This window comes from Perca flavescens, chromosome 20 (genome assembly GCF_004354835.1).
Source record: "Perca flavescens isolate YP-PL-M2 chromosome 20, PFLA_1.0, whole genome shotgun sequence".
In the NCBI taxonomy this organism is placed as follows: Eukaryota; Metazoa; Chordata; class Actinopteri; order Perciformes; family Percidae; genus Perca; species Perca flavescens.
Genome location: NC_041350.1, coordinates 25,178,404 through 25,200,858, shown reverse-complemented (window position 1 = coordinate 25,200,858; position 22,455 = coordinate 25,178,404). Strand labels below are relative to the sequence as shown.

General features: G+C 41.5%; 3 protein-coding genes across 7 annotated transcripts in view; 1 reads left to right on the top strand and 2 right to left on the bottom strand.

The window, feature by feature from the left end:
- The window catches only part of pcnx1 (pecanex 1), a 51,448-nt gene extending 43,425 nt beyond the window's left edge, over positions 1–8,023 (bottom strand). For 4 of the 5 annotated variants that reach the window (XM_028565277.1, XM_028565278.1, XM_028565279.1 and 1 more), the window contains exons 1-3: positions 7,285–8,020; positions 5,441–5,655; positions 1,122–1,227 (exon numbers count right to left, since the gene is read on the bottom strand). In XM_028565277.1, the coding sequence (XP_028421078.1) occupies positions 1,122–1,227; positions 5,441–5,655; positions 7,285–7,437 (474 nt within the window). In that variant the 5' untranslated portion in view covers positions 7,438–8,020. Of the gene's footprint in view, positions 1–1,121; positions 1,228–5,440; positions 5,656–7,284 lie in introns of all 5 variants that reach the window. The other variant, XM_028565282.1, reaches the window with a different exon arrangement.
- A 917-nt stretch (positions 8,024–8,940) lies between these two features.
- med6 (mediator complex subunit 6) lies at positions 8,941–16,113 on the bottom strand. The gene is made up of 8 exons (XM_028565338.1): positions 16,034–16,113; positions 12,724–12,883; positions 12,326–12,417; positions 11,652–11,734; positions 11,429–11,537; positions 10,845–10,960; positions 10,129–10,156; positions 8,941–9,767 (listed from the first exon to the last, which is right to left on the bottom strand). Exons 1-8 carry the CDS (start codon positions 16,053–16,055, stop codon positions 9,637–9,639), a joined length of 741 nt encoding a protein of 246 aa, XP_028421139.1. The 5' UTR covers positions 16,056–16,113; the 3' UTR covers positions 8,941–9,636.
- Positions 16,114–17,403: 1,290 nt separating this feature from the next.
- On the top strand, positions 17,404–22,168 carry ttc9 (tetratricopeptide repeat domain 9). The gene is given in 4 exon segments (XM_028565337.1): positions 17,404–18,242; positions 18,245–18,289; positions 18,915–19,097; positions 21,123–22,168. Coding segments are annotated over 4 exon segments (771 nt in total). The 5' UTR covers positions 17,404–17,782; the 3' UTR covers positions 21,206–22,168.
- The last annotated feature ends 287 nt before the right edge of the window (positions 22,169–22,455 follow it).

Here is a 22,455-nt window from a genome sequence, read left to right as displayed (position 1 = left end):
AGCTCTTAGTGTGCACTACGGGTGTGAAATTACAAAGTGTCAGAATATGGTGAAACATGCCTCTCAACATTTCCTGAATTCCAACCAGGCCCAAACCCAAATATTTTTAAAGTTCATGTCTCTTACAATGATGTATAGCAATTCCTTACATTTTAGAAGCACATTTGTTCCCTGTAAATTACATTTGGAAAAAAGAAACCTGCATTACTTTACATTCAAAGCCACAAAATAAATGTCGCCAGGCATTTAACACTCTCACTCGTAACGCGGATTTCTTTTGGGATGGTACATGGAATATGAAATCCCAGAAGGCCATGGGCCCTATTTTAACGATCTAAGCGTATGGCGTGAAGCGCCTGGCGCAGTTGCGTTCAGGGCGTGTCCAAATCCACTTTTGCTAGTTTGACAGCGGAAAAAAAGGGTCTGTGCGCCTGGCGCATGGTTCTAAAGGGTTGTACTTAGTGTCTTCATTAATCAGAGGTGTGTTTTGGGCGTAACATGCAATAAACCAATCAGAGATCATCTCCCATTCCCTTTAAAAGCCAGGCACGTTTGGACCTTGGCGCATTGCTATTAAGATGGCAGATTTTCACCGTAATATTTGTATTTGTAATCTATTGCATTTGTATGTATGTGTGTGTGTGTGTGTGTGTGTGTGTGTGTGTGTGTGTAACAAGCATAGTGTGCACGCACTGTGCATAAGCGTAGGTGCATTTTTCTAATGCAGCGCTATTGATTTTAGACCAGGTTTTTGTTGATCAATGTCGCGATCACTTCCCGCTGCCTCAAGATAGCAATACGCCCAGAATGCACCTGAACACACCTCCCTGTAGGACCAGCACACCCATGGCCGCAGGCGCATTTGCTATTTAAACGACGTGGGCGGTCTTAAAATAGCAAAGACACTTGTGTCGGGCTTTGAGCCGTGCTGTGCCGGGTGCAAGATAGGGTCCTACTAGTTTTGCATGTTTGCTGAAATAGATTATTATATTATACATATGGATATTTGCCTTCTCTTCCTTAGAAAGAAGGCAGAGAGGGGTGGGTCTCATAATCAGGGTCATGTTATATATTCAGCCCGGTCCGGTATGCAGTATGCTGCAAACCAGTGCGCTGCTTACCTGTTGGTTAGACTCCAACCCGATATAGGAGTTCCTGGAGCTGCAGTCCACTGGTGGAGTCTCTTGCCTGATGAAGTCTGCCATCTCAATACCCCCTCCAGGGTCCCTGGACAGACACACAAACAATCAAAACGCACACATACACTTGTATTACCAGCACAGGCACAGTGCACTCCCTCCCTTACAACTGAATAGATGGTACAGAGTAAAAAGTGCCATTTATCTTGTTCAGATGATGTACAGTTGGCTCTGTTAAAAAGCCATTTGCTGTAGGTCCTTCCCTTCAATCAGTACATATGATTTAATTTAGAGCAAAACAAATCAGGTTGCTTTATTTTACAGGCCTGCATTTTACATCCTTTATATGGGTTTTGAAAATGGAGCAAAAACAGATGAAAGCATCCATGTGGATTTGCTCTAGGCCTATATTTAGCCCGGACGTGCTTGTTTAACCAGTTGGTATGTTGAAACAAATAACTTGGCAGCGATTGTCTATAAATCATTTCCATATGCCAAAAAACGTTTCATAACGGGTCAAACGACAACACAAACACTCCAAATAATGAATTACAACGCATAGAGCGGATGAGGGGAGACTGGAAAAAAGGACCAGTAAAGGGAGAAATGAGGGTGGGTGGTGGTGTAAAAACACCTTATTCAACGTCAGCTCGACTCGTCTGCTCTACTGTAAACTCAAACAACCTGGAATCTAACTCCAGATGTGCGGGCAAAGCTGCGACTGCAACTGCCCCTGTGGTCGAGCGCTCCCATTCTTCGTGTTGCCTTTCGCCTCTCTCAGCGTCCCACTAAGCACTCCCTTTGGAATGTGAACATGAGTCACTTCTTTTGAGTCATGGGCAGTAAAATGCTGGAACTTTACGGGCTTTTGTTCCTTCTAAAGTGAGGGCTAAAACTCTTCATTAAAGAAAAGAAAGAGCCCTGGCATTCAGTGTTACTTACTGTAACTGTAACTTGTTATTTTGTACTTTTTAATGTTACAGTACTTGTTATTTAAAGGTGTCCTGCCACACGTATTTCATTACTTTGTGGTAATGTCTGAAATTTTACCATGGACTCTGTAACAATGCCCTGGTTACCTTGTTTCAAGCTATTCTAGCGTGGTATAGAAAGCCTGCAGGAAGACTCAGCTCAATTTGTGCCAGTTCTCATTAATATTCAACGAGCTGCTTGACTCTGATTGGCTAACAGCTAGCCAATGAGAGCCTGGCTATCAGCATCCTTTACCCAGCGCAACTGGACGAGCTCATGAATAGTAATGAGCTCAGGCAACATGATGTCAGACTGACCAGCTTTTGTAATTGGTCTGATTTCTCCGCTTATTTCTTTTCAGTGGCTGGAGCTGACAGAGGAGGTAGCAGTTCATTTTCCTAACATATTTCAAAAAATACAAGTAAAAATGGTTTTGTGTGGCAGGGCACCTTAAAAGTGCTCATATTATGCTTTTTGGCTTTTTCCCTTTCCTTTATTGTCTTATATATCTTTTTTGTGCATGTTATAGGTTTACACAGTGGAAAAGCCCAAAGTCCACCCCAAAGGGACTTACCATCTCCAACAACAACAAAAAAACACTTTTCACCAACTGCTCCAAACAGCTCTATTGTAGTCCAGCCTTTACTTCAGAGACAAACGTGGGTCACTTTGTATCAAACGTTATAATGCTTGCCTAGCTGCTAGCGTGGCACGCCTTCATACTCTGCTTCTGACTGGCTAGTAGTCCTTACCTAGCTACTGTGCATGTGCGACTCCCAACAAAGATGGAACAGAAGTGAGATGTCTCACTCTGTAGCTAAAACAGAGAGCTCAACACACAGGGTGAAAAGAGGAGCTTGTTCAAACCTGCTAAACATAACCATCATACTAATGAGCTCATTAATTGCCTTAATCAAAGCATTGATGAGCACATATTTCACGGTCAACATACTTGGCTTTAAAACCAGATGGGTTGCATATCGAACTCTGTATCTTGGTGCAGATGTCCAGTGGTTTTAGAGGTATTCATTCATACAGGTGCTCCAAAAGGTCATTTTTTTAAATGTCATTTTAACGCTCAACAAGGCACTTCTTAGCACAAAGCCATTAACTAAAAGTAATTTAAAGGTGCACTATGAGTTCCTGCATGACATCACTTCTGTTGACGTTCCAAGTAAATACCAAACAAAACAGAGCAAGCTCGCCCCTCCCCCCATGTTTCCACAACTGTCATGACTAACTGTCTAACTGTCACTAACCCCCACCCCCTCCCCCAACCATCTTGTCGGTGATTGGCTGGAACGTGGTTTGTTGCATTTTGGTGCACAGCCTGTGCCCCTAGTGTTTGTTTGACGTTTACGAGCCCTGTGTTGTCTCCCGAGACCGGGCTTTTTCACAGTGTATTCAGGGGGCAGGCAGCTAGCGGATCAAGGACAGATGCCAACGATTTGAAACAAAAATTAAATTGCGCTGAAACCATGCAGGAACTCATAGTGCAGCTTTAACAAAGAAATAAATTATTGCCTTCAATGTAAATTTTCCCAGGGTGTGCCTAGTGTGTATCATTTAATAATAATTTGAACTCAGCCTAAAACGTCTGTTGCATTTAAACACCCCCCCTGCCCCCCCACCCCCTCTCTCTCTCTTACTAAATAAGGTAGCAGAAATAAAAATCTTACTTCCCCCATCACTGCTGCTGTTACAGCTAGTCTCAATTCCCCCTACAAGGAAGCCTTTAAAGTAGGGCTGGGCGATATATCGATATAAAAAATATATCGATATATTTTTAAATGAGATATGGAATTAGACCATATCGCATATATCGATATAGTTCAAATGTGATCCTTGCTCCCATAGATATATACACAGATGTCGCCTTGAGGTTCTAAACATACGTCAAAACCGCCGCCATCTTGGAACAGGGGTGCGAAGCATTCAGATCAACGCTAAAGATGCCGCACTTTTGTACTGCTTAATTATGTTCGATAGAGGAAATGAAAAGAACAAACAGCAATGAATAACATTTAACAGGTGACAATGTGTTTTATGATTTATGTATGCCGCCTTCGACCAGCAACCTGAGCTCCGGCGGCAGCGGGAGGCGGAGAGCTCCGTGGCCGGCCGCAGCGTCTCTTCCCCCGGGCAAAAACACGGCTTCGCCTCGCTGCTGCGCCGGTCCCCGCTGATCCGGATCGGACCAGCCAAAGACAGAGTGGTGATCGGTAGGATCTTACACGTAGTCCAGGACGACCTGTATGTCGATATCGGCGGAAAGTTCCACTAAGTTTGCCGGTGGCAGGCGGACGGAGAGAAGCTACAGCGGGGCAGCAGAGACCGTCTGCGGCTGCAGGATCTGGAGCTCAGTGCCCGTTAAAATGACATGTAACGCATAAATACATACAGAAATAAATAGTGGAGGAATGAGCCTGGACATTTCAGTCTGTTTTAAACTTCACCTTGAAGCAGAAACTCTTAGTTCAGAAGGGTGAAGTTTCCGTTTGAACTCTGGATCTGTGAACCGATCATAATAAATATTCTTTGTATTAACACATTAATTAGTTTCTTTGTTTTGTAGTCGATAGTTCATCTTTTAGTTTACTTAAGTGGAAGCAGTATCAAGTGGAAGAATGGGACTATAAACCTAGGCTTACAGGCATTACATTTTGAACAAAGTAGATTATATTAATATCAAAAGCTTAATTGACCTTTGGAACGAATCACAAATATGGAGCTTTGATTTCAAAAAAGGTACTCCTGTTATACAGTATTTAGGTTTACATTTTATTGTTATTTGAACAGCTGAGCATTTAATCATGAACCAGGTGAAGAAACCGGTTCATTATGTATTTGATTTTGCAACTGTCTCTATGAAACTACTTGTGACATGTCATATTTGATTTTGGCTTTGACTGAACATTTGCTCTCACTTTGCGGAAAAAAATATCGGGATATATATCGTATATCGATATTCAGCCGAAATATATCGGGATATGACTTTTGGTCCATATCGCCCAGCCCTACTTTAAAGTGACATATTGATTCTTCTTTTAGCAGCCTGTGTCTTTTTACCACCCAAGGACTAGACCTCTGACATCAGCTGTGAAAGACAACTGCCAGTAGATTACATCACCGGAAAAGACTCCCCAACCACGCTCCGTGTGACTCTCCACCATCATTGATCAGAAAGCATGACGTCTTCTAGCGAATACAGTAAAACACTCCTACACACTAGCCTTTTACTGTGTCTGCCTCATCATCTGAGCAGCTTAGTTAGTCCTACATCTCCAGCTATCACATCCTCCGCTGGGCTATGTAAGACGTCAACTTACCCCGGGCCATTGCTGTCCTCCCGACGGGTGACCCCGCCATCGTTAGCCCCCTCAGTACCACCTCTGCCGCCCTGACAATCCTTGGCCTGGCGCTCCACCACCTCCCCCTCATCCAGGGCATGGTGGAGGCGGTAATTCACTATCTTCAGCAGCAGGAACATGGCCGCAATAACACCACAGTAGATTCCCACTATCGCCATGGTTGGTTGCAGGGCCTGGGATTGAACAAGATGCACAAGTTAACATATCGGATATGTAGAGGGAACATGATGAGGCTGACCGTGTATTGGACTTTCTTTATTTATCCTGATTTTGTAATGGGATATTATTATTGTCCAAGATTATTTTGTTCTTCTTGAAAATAAAAAATAAAGATACTTTCAAGTAGAACGTGGAATGCACGTTTTAAAGAGCTCTCGCTGGTTTTCAACTGACAGGTAGGCAGTTTAATAATGTCCTGCTGAAGGATATTCAGTCATGAGGAGCAACAGTCGACAGATGGAGTGTGACAGGAATCAAAACTGTACACTGCAACCAAGCGAGCTCCTCTCAACACAGCTGAAAGAAGAATTTTTTTTATTATTTGCACCCACTGTGCCAATTATTTATGACGCACGCTGGCAGCATTTTAAAAACTATTTTTTTGGGGGGTCTTTTTGATGCCTCTTTTAATTGCGAAAATCTGCAAAGTAAGGAGACTATCACCAAGTTCCTATAGGTCTACCACAAGATGCCTGAGCTCCATCTTCTCTGTTGTCCATGAGATCTCCCGCTGCTGCTGCAGCATCTATTTGCAGTTATTACAAACTAGCAGCACCGCTCAGACCTGTGGCTCAATATAAACCACGGAGCTGACCAGCGTATTTCAACAACACAAATAGAACGGAAACCACAGACTGATTTGAAACATCGGCGTCTCAATATAGAAGTTAGTATGCTTAGCAAACAGTAAATTCCTGACCCCGGGGTGCATGTATAGAGATGTCTCAGAAACCCAATGATTCACTGACAAATCAACTTGTTCTGGAGCCTATCTGGATTCTGAATTATTTGACACCCAACCCATAAATAACATGCACAAGTGGATTAGAACTTATATACTGAGGTCAGTCAGAGGGCAAGCTGCTGTGCAGAAATACACACGAAGCAGTGTCTTGAAGAAAAAAAAACAAAGTCACATTGTGACAAATGAGCTGAGCAGACATCAGCCAGTCTATTGAGTCTGTTTCTTGGACACTGAAGTTTAGCCAGATTACTGTTACATCCTTGTCAGCTGTGCTCTTGCAGTCACAGCTGGTAGTTTTCTGAAAACTGGTGATACCGCAAATCACTACCGACAGGAGGAAAACAGCTAGATAAAAGGGAGTTGGGGGGATTTCAATTCGCTGATTACAGCCTGGCACAGTGTAATAGACTGTTAAATATATCCTAACGGATCTCAACGGCATCGCTGTGACAAACAGAATGTAAAACAAAAGAGAATTCTGGTCCAATCTATTTGGCGGATGGTAGCTACACTTCTGGTGGGGGGCAGCCATTTAAAGATTATTTTGGATATTTGTGTCATCTAAATAAGGTTTATATGCGTATCATTCCGACAACATTTTGGTTTTCTAAAATATTTTGAGTGCAGTGAAAATATTCCGTGACGTTTAGTTAGTTTATTGAGACGTTAGCTACATTGTGTCCGCTCCAGATAATAGACTGAGACCGACCGTTAGTATCCTATGGCAGCTAACCTAACGGACACTTGGTTTGGTAACTTAACAGTGTCAACAGTCAAAGACAAAAAAACATAAATAAAGCGACTATATAAGGGGTTCAAAAAAAGGAACACGGCTCACCATATAAAGAGTGAAGGGGAAACATAGCAGAAACAGCCAGATGTAGAGATGTAAAGCGTTGACGAATGTATTTTGGTCGGGGTCGTAGTACCATCCGCCTGTGACTGAAGCCCAGACCCCCTGCCTCAGGATCTGTAGAGTCTGCGACCCCATGTTGTTGTTTTTCCCCCCTCCGACGAATCCGAGCGGAACCGAGCAACGGAACAACCGGGGTGACACGCTGGCTATTCGTCGTTGAACATGCCAAACGGTGTTCTTTTTCCAGACGCTGGCCTGAGAATCCCCTCTGCAGCCATCTTCTCTGCTGCTAGCCAGCCAGCTGGGGCACTGTGGTTTCTCGGTCCTCCACTGAGGAGACTCCTATCCCACCACGCCCTGCGAGAAACTTCTTCTTCGTGGCATCCGTACATAGTAGCCGATAGTAGCCATGGAAGCAGCTACCCGAAATATCTCGAATAAATATGTAAACGCACCGTTGCTCTGTGCTCTCAATCCTTTTTGTTGCCCGTCTTTCACTCGCTGGTGGAAATTCATGGTTCGTTTAGTTTGACCTGAACATGACTAAACGCAGCGATGGGAAACAGCACAAACGCATGAAATAAAAATGAATAATTAAGCAATTAGGAGCTCGGATCAAATATGACCAAATGGCGACACCAGCTGGTCATGTTCTTTCCATTTTCAAGCTCATTTGCTGTTCAAAGTACAGCATACTCTTTTGCGAGCTTAGAAAATGCGCCAAAAACCATCAGTAGTGGAAGCACTCAGATAAGTAAAGTGTATTACAACAGTATAAAAAAAATACCCCATAACAAGTAAAAGTCCTGCATTCAAAAACCTACTGAAGTAATGCATATATTTGATTATCAGACTGTCGATATGCTGATGCATTGATTTGATTTGTAAGCAGCATGTTAGCGTTGTAGTTGCAGGTTGACATGGAGCTTTAACTACTTTATTATTATATACAGGTTTGGTAGTTTAGTCCAGCGGTTCCCAATCAGGGGCTCCAAAGAGTCACTGATAAACTGAAGGAAGGAAAAGTCTGCTGCACACATTTTTTATTCTTCTGTACCATTCTTGAATCTTTTTTGTGTGGAAATATTTATACTTTTTTTTCTATCTACGGGACTTGAACAGTTATTTAAATGAAACCGTCGGAAAAGTTTAGAGGGGAAATGTCTCTTTGGTGGACCTGCTAAGAACACATAGACATTTAAAATGTGACAAGGGTCCCAACTTAACAGGTTTTTTTTTGCAAGGGGTTACATGCCAAAATGCCATTCATTTTTAACAATGCAATGTGTTTATTAGGCTTTTCATATGCTTTTTAACGTAACATTTGTATCTGTAAATTAGCCATGTACTCCAGCTGTCAGGTACACATATTGGAGTAAAAAGTACATTTCCCTCGGAAATGCAGTGAAGTAGAAGCATGAAGTTAAAGTTGCATAAAATGGAATTACTCAAGTAAAGAACATGTAGATTGTATTCAAATAGAGTACTTGAGTTAATGTGCTTACTTACTTTCCATCAATGAAGACCATGTTTGATTAGTGTAGTAAGACACTAAAGGGGTGGAGGTGGGGGGGCTGAGCAGCAGTAGTGATTCATCTTCAGATAGATATAGATGCTTTGAGCTATTGGTCACAAGTGAGCTCTTATTTTGACATAATATTTTGTTCAGAACGTGAGGAAAAACGGATCAAGCAAGACTCAAAACTATCAATTGTCAACAATCAAACACATCACACAGTAGCTGATACATTTTAATACAAAAAAGGCATTCCTTTAAAAAAAAAAAAGATAAGGTTAAATATTTGTAATTAAAGAGAGGTGCTCAAGTCGAGAAGCTTTTTTTTGCTTTTCAAATGAGATGATGCATTATGACACATCACCCTGTGAAGCCCACTGGGAACTAAACTGTCATCTGAAGTCACTACAACACAAATATTACGCTGATGTCAACAGTAAACCGACACTGATGCTGATGCTGATGTCAGCTTCTCATCAAAAAACCTCGTACTAAGTGAATACTGCTAAATGCCTGCTGGCATCAAGCAGTTAACCCCTGTTGGTAGTGCAGCTGCCTGAAATGTCCATGATGCCAAACTTATCACGCGTACAGTGTAAAAGTAGTTCTGGCACTGAGACAAGCTACTGACACTTTTTGTGCCAGTTCATTCTGAGCCTCTTGTAAACCGATCAAATGAGCAGAGTGGCAGACAATCTTGCAATTTTGGCGAGGGAACTCAAATATTCCCCCAGCTGTTCTTTCAGATAGAGCTGTAGGACTTTACATTTCCTCGAGTCACATCTTCCCAGAGTGTTTCCGAAGGATGACTGTTCTTCTCACTGCAGTCTCGCTCTCTTCTCGGGAGGCGGTTTGCTTGGCGGAGCTGGGGCGGAGGACTTTGTGGCTGGTTCCCTTTCCTCTTGTTTTACAGCCTCCGCGGGGGGCTCAGGCTCTTTCTTCACCTCAACTGCAACACGAGCATGCGATTAAGAGGAACACCTTATGGAGTGTGTGGATATTCAGACACTGTCTTCACATCAAAATCTGAACACCATCTACTTTGAAATGTAAATGCAAAATCTAGAATTTCTGAATTTAAAGACATTGATCAAATAACACTGCATGTTATACATAGAACCAAGGTTAAATATAATAAAAACCCAAGTGCACACAAAATAAAAATGCAAATCCATAGACAGAATTTAAAAGGAATGAACATAACCTCATTTGCAGCCTTTTTCAATGTTAAGCACTGCTTTTCACAGAGCGACACCATTTATCATGTAACTTTAGGATGTGAATATAATGTAACTATTTCAAGATCATACCTGGGATAGGCTTCTCACCCGGCTTAGGCTGAAATTGCAGAAAGGAAAACCATATTACTTGGATCCAGTCACATTAACATGAAACACTTTTTGTTATAGGAAATGTATTTATTTTAAAGGGACAATGCATATCAATTGACATTTTTAGTTTACACTCAAAATATAAACGTGCCAGAGTTAGCATAAAAGCTAATTTTCATATGTAGTCCCTTGGCAGGTCAACACATCATCATTTCACATTGATAAAAAAAAGAATGCAAAAAGATAGAAAGCAAATTAAGAAAGAATAAAGAAGAGAGCAACAATAAAATAAGTACAATACAAAGAAGGGCAGTACCTAGGATGAGGTAAACCAGCTATTGATGATTGCAGTTTTGAATGTTCTTAATCCATTGTGGTTTTAAATGATAGATAGCTGGTGCTTTCTCGGAGTTCAATAGGAAGGCAGTTCCAGTAATTTGAGGCCCGTACTGAGAAGACTGTTTGGCTAAACTTACTACGTCTATACTGTACAACAGAGTCTCCCCTGGTAGCTGCCCTAGTTGCCCTGCCACTGTTCTTCTGTTGTATAAATTCACCCAGTGGTGCAGGTGCAAGCCCATGTAATATTTTGAAAATGAGGTAGGCATCTAGATAATGTAAAAAAGAATCTGTCAATTTCCGATGAAAAGACTGAGAAGCTTTTACATGACCAACATGTTTAGTGTAACATGTACCTGGTAGAACGTTGGTGGGAACTTTGACCTGAGGTCCAACAGGAGCGTGTCAACACGTTGCCTCTGAAACAGTGAACTCGCTTCCTCTTTCTTCTTGGACTTGGGTTTGGCTTTTTCTGTAAAATAGAGTTATGTTAATCAGTTTTTAGCAAAGCCATCATATTCGACTTGAACTTACTACCATAGACATTATGGGATTGCAGGGCACCATAGCCCTGGCTCTTGCAGTCTTCAATATTTGTTGTTCTTAAATTCAATTCAGTTTATTTAAGAAGCGGACAGTGCAAATTAATAAAACGCATGATTTTAAATGGGTTAAAAATGCCACAATTAGCCAAAAGGCTATTTTTCATTCATAGCCGCCGGTCTAGGTGTTAAAAAAAAGGCTTTTAAAATACAAAAAAAAAGAAAAAAGAAAGACAACACAAGCAAAGCAGAACTTAGTACAATACAAGACAAAGCACAGAAGCACAAAGATTATAGTTCCTATAATGTGATCTCATTATAGGAAGGGTTCCACTGCTAATGAGACTACCACCTAAATGTCTAAACTGTATATTTAAACAAACTGCCAAAAATCTAACCTCTCTCCTCCTGGTCCTTAAAGTGCCACCAGTATCCTTTGGACGGGTGATAGCGGCAATATGACATGGCCTCATCAAAAGCAGACTGGATTCCATGGACAGCAGAAAGCTAAAACAGATGTAATTTATGTCACATGATTTATGTCCAAAATCCACCGTCAACGGCCATTATAATACTCGGTTCACAGTGTATTTTAAAAAGGATCAAACTAAAGATACCCACCGCTCTGGAGCTGATAACTGTTCCCAGATCTGGGGCCTGATACACCACTCCTACTATGATGTAGTAGTCAGCCAAGGGGATCACTGGAGGATGAAAATGAATGAATACAGTGGATGTGGCAATAATATTCTCACAAAGAGGCTCAAACGCTAGATTGTGGGTGTGTTAACGTGCTTTGTGACAGCGGTGAGTATGAGCTCATATGTATGTATACATATGTATGTATGTATATTAAATGTAATTACTGGCATTTGAATCTAAATAAAGATACTATGCAGCTGGATGATGATAGGAAGGACGCAAAATTACGAATCCCACTGTGGCCATGCTAAGACCAGCCCTACGAAGCAGCTTGATTGGTTGGGGTTAGGCATTTCACCTTGAGCGGTTAAGGTTAGGATAGCCGATTGGTCAGGGGATAGGACCCGAACAAATGGGGTTACCGTTACCTTGCATTCTCATGGACGCCTGGCCAATAAATGCTATCGAAGGGCGGGTCTTGGCGTGGCCATAGTGGCATTCGTAATATCGCAGGAAGGACACCTGTGGTCAGCTACATCACTGATATTCCAATTCATCAGACGGCAATTTTGTCTTTATTAAACAGTAATATACATGCACTTTGTACAGTACGCTGACCGGGATCAGCAGCAATCAGACGCTACACTGCTCACCTTGTGTTGGCGACTGCCTCTGTTGTTTCCGGATTATATAAAGAATTGGCTCTTGAGCATGAAGAAGAATGTACTCCACTCCCACCATCTGACTGAAAAGAAGACAGAAACAATGTTTGCTTTTAGTTTTGTGAATCACTCAGTACTACAACTTCCAGCTCTGTACTGAAAATATATTTCTGACCTTTAAAACAGAACCAGTCTTAATAAATACTATATATGTGCCTTTTATCTGGTTGTGTTACAGCTCCAAATGTTAATTAATTTGCATGGATCATATATAATGCATTCAGTATCTTCGTTGAGGTGATACCACTCTTCTTTATTTTTTATTTATTTCTGTGCAACGCAACTATTTTCCAAGTAATACCAAATTGCAGTGCGCGAGATAAACTTACTTCAGATGTTCCAGAGTAAGCCGCTGCATCTTCACTACCTCATTATTACAGGTTCGGTCATAGAAGGGGTTACTTCTCTCAGAGAAGTAGTCCAGTACATTTCCAGGGTTAAGAATCGGTACCCAGCCGCTGTCCACCCAGGATATCCCAAGAAGGTTGTCTGCAAATTGAACCACACATTTAACTAATAAAAGCTTGGCGCAAATTCTTTCAGGAAGACGCCAAATAACCCAAACACTACTCTTTCTGCGTCACTTTTTTAGTTAAACCAATCAGACTTGGCCATGAAATTCAAGGACCAATCACAGCATCACAACTCTGCTTTAAATCTGTTCTCTCCCTGTGCTGTCAGCTGTCGTTTCAGGCAAAGTGCTCGACCCTCCACCTCCCCTGCCGCCTCCGGTCATCGTTTTTTTCCTCCGGCTGACTGCTCCGTTGCCTCCTTCGGTCTGGTCTCCGGACTCCTTCTCCGCCACCACCGGTGTCTAGACTCCATCGGGGGGTTATGTCCTGTTTCTCTACCCCTTTTAAAAGATGTTACTACAGCGATGGGAGTCTAATATCCAAAGACTATGTACATTTTATTATGCATCTGTACAATAAATCTTTTGCATATCTGCAAACAAAGTCTCTCCTAATTGAAATGTCCTAAGCTGGAGGCTGGTCAATTTTAGTACGTTTACAGTGGGTTACATATGAGGTTCAAATTGATATTAGGATTATGGTGAACACTTTTAAGGCATGGATGAAGCAGGCACTACTGTTATACACCAGTGATCTTCAACAGGGGGTCCGGGACCCCTAAGGGGTCCTCAGAGTCAACGCAGGGGGGCTCCAACATTCTTGTTAATTTTTGAAAGATTTTTCAAAAATTAAAAAGTCTTAACATGAATCCAACATATTAGCAAATATAAATCCCCACTGCTTACTTGGCCTACACGGTAGTCACTAAGGCCATACACAGATAGTTAATCCTAACGATTCATTGTAATGTTTAACATTAAAACATGATTTATAAAATCATGGCAACAATTATTAGGCTATTTGAATAGTTTAGTATTCTATGCAAAAAAGATATGTATAAAGACTTTAGGCCGCCCTACAGGTTATTGTAGGCCCAATTTAATATGCAACTTGATTTTATACCGTAGGGGGTCCCTGCTCCATCGCTCTTTCAGTTAAGGGGTCCTTGTCTTAAAAAACGTTGAAGACCCCTGTTATACACAACCTCACCATCACCATTATCATCATCATCAGGTTATTACTTCCGGCAAAAAGTACAATAACAAACAGCTTCAAGCAGGACTTTGCCAACGGGGCTGTAAGACCTGAGTAAGCATACCGACCACGTCTTAAGCCATTCGGGTCTTCAGTTGGGTTTTTATAAGCTTTTTTGTTAAGTTAAGTGTGTTATTATGAAAATACTGTATTGTACATGTATTATTAAAATAAAAAAAAAGATGTTCACAAAAAAGTTAAGTGTGTTATGTGTATGTTGCTTATGACAGAACAAAATCAAGTCAAATCTTGCTTTGAATTTATACGTTTCCCATTTTCTTGCCTTTGTTGTTGGTTAAAAGTATTTCAGTTTTATACCAAACTAAATATAATAAGTACAACGGAAACAACTGAAATAAATACAGATGAGTATATAAAGTAACATAAATAAATAATTAGAGGTAGTGAGGTACAAAACTAAAATTAGAATAGAATAAAAATAGAAACTGTACATGACTATTTGGAGACAAATGACATGGTAAAGTCAGTGAGTGGTGCTGATGATAAAGCGTCAGTGGTGTGTAACAGCAATAACATATAACACCCGTGCTGTCATTACTAACCATCAGGTACTGCCAACTACGCTACGTAGCCATTAACGTTACAGTACCAAAGCACTTTACAACAGAGCTGCAAAGAGTATTCGATTAGTTGTCAACTCTCAAATTAATCGCCAACTATTGTGATAATAGATTAGTCGGTTTGAGTAATTTTTTAAGACAAAAGTAAAAATTCTCTGATTCCAGCTTCTTAAATGTGAATATTTTCTAGTTTCTTCTCTCCTCTGTGGCAGTAAACTGAATATCTTTGAGTTGTGGACAAAACAAGACATTTGAGATCGTCATCTTGGTCTTTTGGGAAACACTGATCCACATTTTTCACCATTTTCTGATATTTTACAGATCGATTAATCAAGAAAAAAACAAAACAGATTAATCGACTATGAAAATAATCGTTAGTTGCAGCCCTAGAACAGTCATCGTAACGTGAACTAAAGGACTGTAGTGAAAGGAGGTTCTTATTTTTAGTTGTAAGTAACGTTACTTAGCAGTAACGGAGCTGTCAGTGACCGTAACATTAACGGAATGGGATGTGTGTTACGTTATAACCTAGGCTGGGCAATATATTTATATTATATCAATATTGTGATATGAGACTAGATGTCGTCTTAGAGTTTTGATATTGTAATATTGCGATATGACATAAGTGTTGTCTTTTCCTGGTTTTAAAGGCTGCATTACAGTAAAGTGATGTCATTTTCTGAACTTACCAGACTGTTTTAACTGTTCTATTGTTTGCCTTTACCCACTTAGTCATTATGTCCACATGACTGATGATTATTTATCTAAAATCTAAGTGTGAAGATATTTTGTTTAGGCACCAATTGGCAACCCTACAATATCGCCGCAATATCAATATCGAGGTATTTGGTCAAGAATATGGTGATATCTGATTTTCTCCATATCGCCCAGCCCTATATAACGTTATTCGAATGATCCTTTATCAACACTGTTGCTGGAATTTATATGCGTTTATTGTTTGTTTTTTACCACTCTGGTAGCCAGTCAGTATAAAAGCTAAATATCAGCTAAGTTAGCCAACATGGTATAATAATAACATAATAACATTATTTATACATGTGCCACCGCATCGTGTTTATTTATCTTGATTGTTATATTTTTCTATTTAAATGTTATTTTATATTTTACTGCTTACGTTTTTTTGATTGTATATCACGCCATATTGAGAGCTGTTAAACTGCGTTTTCGTTGTTGAAAACAATGACAATAAAGATCTATTCTATTCTATGCTAATAAAAGCGGCTGAGATGCTAATCGATGCTAGCGTTAGCTTCTAGCACGAACAAATGATGTGGAACCTGCCAACAGCAAACCTACGCAGCAGCTTTATCTCAGTGGTCCAATTAAAACACCTAGCTACACTGTTGATTAATTAAATATCACTAAAGCAAAATATAAATAAAAACATGGAAATAACTCTCTAACAAATAATAAACCGGCGATGTAGCTACCTCTGAAATCCACCGCCGCCATGATGTAAACAAATGTCTCACAAAGACGACGTCATTAGTACGCTTCCGGTCGAAGTTTGATGACGTCGTCTAAATCGTTTTACTCAGTTACGAGTAAAGCGTTGTAAAGGCATTTTAATTAAAAAAAAACGTGCAAAAAGAGATAGGGCGTGTATTATTTCACCTTTTTTGTTATTATATTGGTCTTTTATAGGCTACACATGCAAACACAAAAATCTAATGATTCAAAATATCATCATTAATATTTATTTATTTTGCCTAATTTGGCAATAATGTAGGCCTATCCACACTTTTATTTCATACAAACACCTAAACTGAATTGTAGAGAGATGTAGTCTTTGTGCATGGCCGTCTTTCTTGACAACAACTCTAGGCCTGGGCTAGAAAAAAAAAAAGGTGCTGATATTTGCAAACAAGCATCAGTTTGAGCATTACGCAATCAGTCAAATGTAAGAGCTTTCGTGGATCATGGTCTTTATTTCCGATCAGCAGCATTTGCTCCAGAGAGCTGAAATTCCAGAGACACACCCAGACAGCTGAGTTCACTGCCCTGTGAGTGTGACAGGAGGACAGATGGATTTAGGATGGTGAATACACAAGCTTACACACGCTCGGTGCTATTGCTAAAATGGCAGTCAAAAGAGAAGCTCTTTTGTCAGGGAAAAAAGAACAACCGTAGTCTTTTCATCACCTTTAGCTGTCTGCTCCCTCTCGTAGAGGCTCATAACACCATTACCCTGCATAAACCCCGGGATGAATGACATCATAGCCTTTCATTAGGGACTGGAGTCTGTCATGAGTGTGTCTAAAGTGGCTGCGCAGAATGCCTGCAGTCTGGGGGAGGCAGGCTGCAAGCTGCCCGGGCGAGAGACGACAGGCTGGATGATCTTTATCGGATTCATCTGAGTGGAGATGACTGCATTCCTCCGATCTGAGATGGGAGCAGGAGACTGAAAGGGTTATTTAAGTGCAAGGAGAGGGTTGATATGCAGTGCGCTGCCGTAAAGTGCTCCTCTTACTGTAACATATTTAGTTCAAGAAGGCTGAAATATTGTAATTTCCAAAGGAACTTGCATTGATCAGATAAAATGAAGCAATTACATTCTTCAATTCTAAAAAGGTTTTATGGCTTTTATTTAGAATTAACACAAAATAATACAAGATATAAGGGACAAAAAATAAAGTCTATTAGGGAGAACTACAGTATATTTCACTGAGAATAATATATATAATAATTTAAAAAAGAATAACTCTCATGTGATATTTGGCAATTCAGAACAAATAAGGCTCGCTTAACACACGATAGCAATTTCCCTTTGTGAATAATCATCACACAAGTTATCCACGAAGAAAACATTGTCAATGCAGTCTGGTTTATCGGACTGTTTCCAGTTTGCAAACAAACTGATAATTAAATCATCTCTAAATAAACTGATAATGTAATCAACCCCTCTCCTCTTCCTGCTGGAGGATCCCCATGGGACCACTGGCCTCGCATCTATCGACCAATCGGCTCCTCGGAGAGGAAAGACACGAGAGCAGCAGGCTCGAGCAGAGGAGCGCGCCTCGCGCAGGGCTGCACGCACAGAGGAGACGTAGCTGCGACACTGCTGGCGAGGCGAAGACGCGTCTACGGCCGAGAGGATGCAGTGAAGGAGCCTCGATTCCCCCAGCTAATTTACGCCGGTGCGTCACGGCAACTAGACTATAAGAAAAATAACGACGAAAATGAGCGTGGTTAAGACCGGGCACGACGGCAGGGTCGACGGCGGCAGAGGCGGCCACACCGACAGCGGCGGCGGCTCCCCGAGGCTCCAGCAGTGCGCTCAGCCTCCCAACAACAGCAGCGGCAGCGGCGGCGGCGGCGGCAGCAGCAGCAGCAGCCGGACCAAAGATGCCAGATACCAGCAACAGCTCCAGCAGCAGAGGCATCATGGTGGGTCGATGCTGAAACAGCCGTCACTCAACGAGCCAGCCGACGTCGTGAGACGGGCTCTGGACTTCAAGTGCCAAGGGACCCAGTGCTACAAGGATAAGAAGTACCGAGAGGCGATTGGCAAGTATCACCGCGCTCTGCTGGAGATTAAGGGGCTGTGTAGGGTGCTGGGGGATCCGGACACCGGCTCCAAGCCCCCGTCCCCCCTCCTGCCAACCATCAGCAAGTCCAGCACGCTGACAGATGAGCAGAAGGGGCCATGGAGAATGCAGAGCTGGAGTGTTACAACAGCTTGGCCGGTAAGAGACGTTTCTCTCTTTCTCTTTCTTTCTCTTTCTTTCTCTCTCTCTCTCTCTCTCTCTCTCTCTCTCTCTCTCTCTCTCTCTCTCTCTCACACACACACACACACACACACACACACACACACACACACACACACACACACTCTCTCTCTCTCTCTCTCTCTCTCTCTCTCTCACACACACACACACACACACACACACACACACACACACACACACACACACACACACACACACACACACACACACACACACACACTACATTATACTATACTGCACTCAGCGGCTGTCTTTTCGACAGAAAAAGATTCTGGGAATACTCCTGATCTCATGAATAATTCATAAAGAGTATGAGTCATTCTTAGGCTTACCCCACTATCTGCCTCACTTTCTTTGATTTCCACTTAATATTGATGGTATATTTATTCACCCCTTGGCACATTCAGTCATTGTATTTGTTATATATTAAAGAATTAAACCAAATAATCCATTGTCTCTTGGTGCCTGACAGGACACACATTAGCACTTCTGCTGTATAATGAAATACAAACATTGGCTCATGCAGTGTTATATCAGTCACTTCTTTTTACCCCCTCTATCTTTTCCTCTTACCCCACTGTAGCCTGCCTGCTGCAAATGGAGCTGGTGAACTATGAACGGGTGAAGGAATACTGTCTGAAAGTGCTTCACAAGGAAGGGAAGAACTTCAAAGCTCTGTACCGATCCGGCGTGGCCTACTACCACCTAGGAGACTTCCAGAAGGCCCTGTACTACCTGAAGGAGTCACACAAACAGGAACCATCAGGTCAGGACTGAGTACTGTAACAATGCTGTATGTCTTCCATGACAAACGTGCACTGCAGATCAGACCAAAGATCCCCATTTGATTGGGTTTGCAGCCACCTTCTACTTCTACTCCACTACATTTCAGAGGGAAATACTGCACTTTCCACTGAATTTGTTTACATTTATAGTTAATGGTTACTTTACATATGTCACACACACAAAATATATGATCAACATAGAAAAGATGCATTATTATAGATTAAACTGCCCAACAGTAGGCTATAAAGAATTAGCTCCACCTAGCTGCAATATTAAAATGCTGCTTACATGTTAATGCATCAGTAAACAATGATCCAGTAATATGCAGTATATGAAAAAAACAACTTCAACGGAATGCATAGTAGGCTCTTTTCACAGCAGACATTTGTATTTGCTGTAGCAGGAAAAGCACACGTGTTACCTAACATTTATGATGGCGCTGTTCATGTGTGACAGTGACCCAGCATGCACACCTACCAGAGGACCCTCAATTTAAAGCAGCTCATGGAATTTGTCCATTATTTAACATGTCAAAATGTCTTCAGTGAAAAAAGCCTAAAGACCACCTGGCAGGGACCTGAGAAAAAGGGGCAGATACATGTATATTTATACAGTATATGTATATTTATGCTAGAAAGCTAATTGGGGCATTGGTGGGTGTGGAAGTCAGGTAACGACTGACGGTGGGAAACACTGGGGACCACTGCAGGACCTGAGAGGAATAGCAAGTGACTGCAGGAAAAGTGGTGTAGAAATATTAAGAGCTGGTTGCAGCCATGACAGTGGAAAACTCTGATTAAAGGTGCCCTGTGGAGTTTACATTCAGTGTTATGCCCCTAAACACATTGGCCCTCATTTATGAAACGTGCGTATAACCTAAAACAGGAGCAGGACGGGCGTAAGCCATCTTCTAACCGTATACATACTGGGAACTATATTCTCAGAAAGGCAAAGCACTGCTACTTCTGCTACTTGGGCGGAGTGATTTGCTCGCAGCACCTGAGAAGCCCTGTGGTGAGGCGCAGGGAGAAAGAGAAAGAGAATTCGCACACCCTGTACCATACAAGTCACAACATGTAAATAGGAAAACGTTGGCGTTATTTTGTCACTTATTGGGAGCACTAGATGGAGCCGTTACCTCCAGGATCTGTGCTAAGCTAGGCTAGCGCTGGGAGCGTCAGACAGAGTTACGCCGGATGTCTGTCATTTTTTGGCCAAATGTCCCGTTACCGTCCAGTGGATTTGTGAGGACTATGGTTAACTGCTCCTCAGATCTCCACAGGGTAAATCCAGACAGCTAGCTAGACTATCTGTCCAATCTGAGTTTTCTGTTACACGACCAAAACAACTTTTCAACAAACACGTTCCTTCCCGAGGCTATTTGGCAGCGGCACCGTTGCTCCGTCCGGCGCTTAGCGCCTCCCAAGACGATTGTGATTGGTTTAAAGAAATGCCAATAAACCAGAGCACGTTTCTCTCCCATCACGGAATGCTGTGTGGACTAGCCAGACCTTCCTCCGCAGCGCTGTGAAGGAAGGTCTGGCAATGCGAGACTAGTTCAGAGAAACAGAGTAGGACTAATTGACATCAATTGTCAAATGTGAAGGTAGAATTCAACGCCTTGGGAAAACCTCTGTAATAAATTATTATAAACTCAAGGTTCACTTACTAGCTTCCGTTTGAAATGGTTCATCTCTTTGCATTGAGTGATTTGCCGTTGTCAAATAAATGTCCAATGTTTCACCTGATTGATAGCCTAATTGTTTGCCAGCGTCGGTCCTGTAAGACCACACAGGTTAAACTGCACTGAGTTGTATGTGAAAAAAAAAAAAAATAAATAACATTCATAGTGCCTGAAAAAACATTTCCAGAAAGTATTTCCTGTAGCCACATTACTGTGTCGCCCACTGACTGCAATTTACGTTGAAGATTTACGAGCATATTGATGCACCGTTTCCTGTCAGAGCAGGAAATAAATCAGCCTTTTCCGGTCTTTGTTTTCCAGACACCAATGCCATCCGCTACATCCAGCTGACAGAGATGAAGATTCGCCGGAATGCCCAAAGGGAAAAGAAAGAGGCGACATAAGCACTGGCTGTGTGATGACTCCTCAGCCGCCGTACGTTCCAGCCCTACTGTGTGCCACCCAGACCTTACACACCATGATTCAGGAGGTCTTGGTGTGAAACCATATTTGTTTGCTTTTGCCATGCACAGCATTCGGTTTCCAGTTATGTGATTGACCTTCATCGTTGTGTGCTTGAAGCATTTAAAAAAAAAAAAAAAAACATCAGTACAAGATTCTGAGTTTCTGTCTCCAAACCGATAAATGTATCTAGTACGAATCCATCCCAAGTGTTTTTTACCCATTACAAACAGATGCACTGCCAGTCCAAACATTGCACATACAGGCCAACACTTGTGATAAGAGACAGGAGCAACAAGTTCCATAGTGAGTCCAGCATGTCTGCAGGCGAGTGTTAACTGTAAATTAGCACGTGCCCTCGCTCAAGATGTCTCTCGAATGCCATGGAGGAAATGAGTAACAACCACCTACACCGCCATACTTTGATTTTGAAAGTACAACAATAGAGACTTTTTTTTTCATATCTCTCTCGATTATATCTGAAGCAAAGGTGCTTTCATTGAGTAGGTGAAAAATGTGTAGGCAAGGACATCAAGAGCACATGGGTGCTAATTGCAGTATGAACGTAAGAGACATATCACAAAATGTACTGTAAATAGGCTACTTTATATAAATCGTGAAAAATGTAATGGAGAGACAAAGCTGTGTTTATTAATGCCAAAACAAAGCACTTCATCCACAGCATTTACTGTATCAACAATTACTGTATGTTTCCTGTAAAGGTATGCGTGTAACAAATGTGTCTATTGATTTAAGTACTTTTTTGTTGTGATGCAGCAGTGGATTTCCCTTCAATTTTTCATGTTCATTTTTCTCCTATGTTCCTAAAAAAATAAATAAAGCTAAAATAGCTCTATGGAGAAATGCTGATGAAAGCACATGTGTAAATAAATAAGTGAACCAAAGCTGATTGAAATGATTTGATCTGAATTAGCGATAGCTACATTCAAGACACAAAAGATATTTACGCAGCAATAGCCCAAAAAACTAGAAGGTTGCAGAACAAGATTTAGGTATTTCAGAATCCTTAAAGACTCTTCTAACCATCTGGATGAAACCATATTGTGTACACTGCACACAATTCTTTTTTACCCGTTTCCCAAATTGCGACGTTGGTTCCTTATCCAAAAAAAAGATGGCAACCGGCCAGTTACCTGGATAGGAAATAGAGAAAATGGAGAAAAAAAAAAAC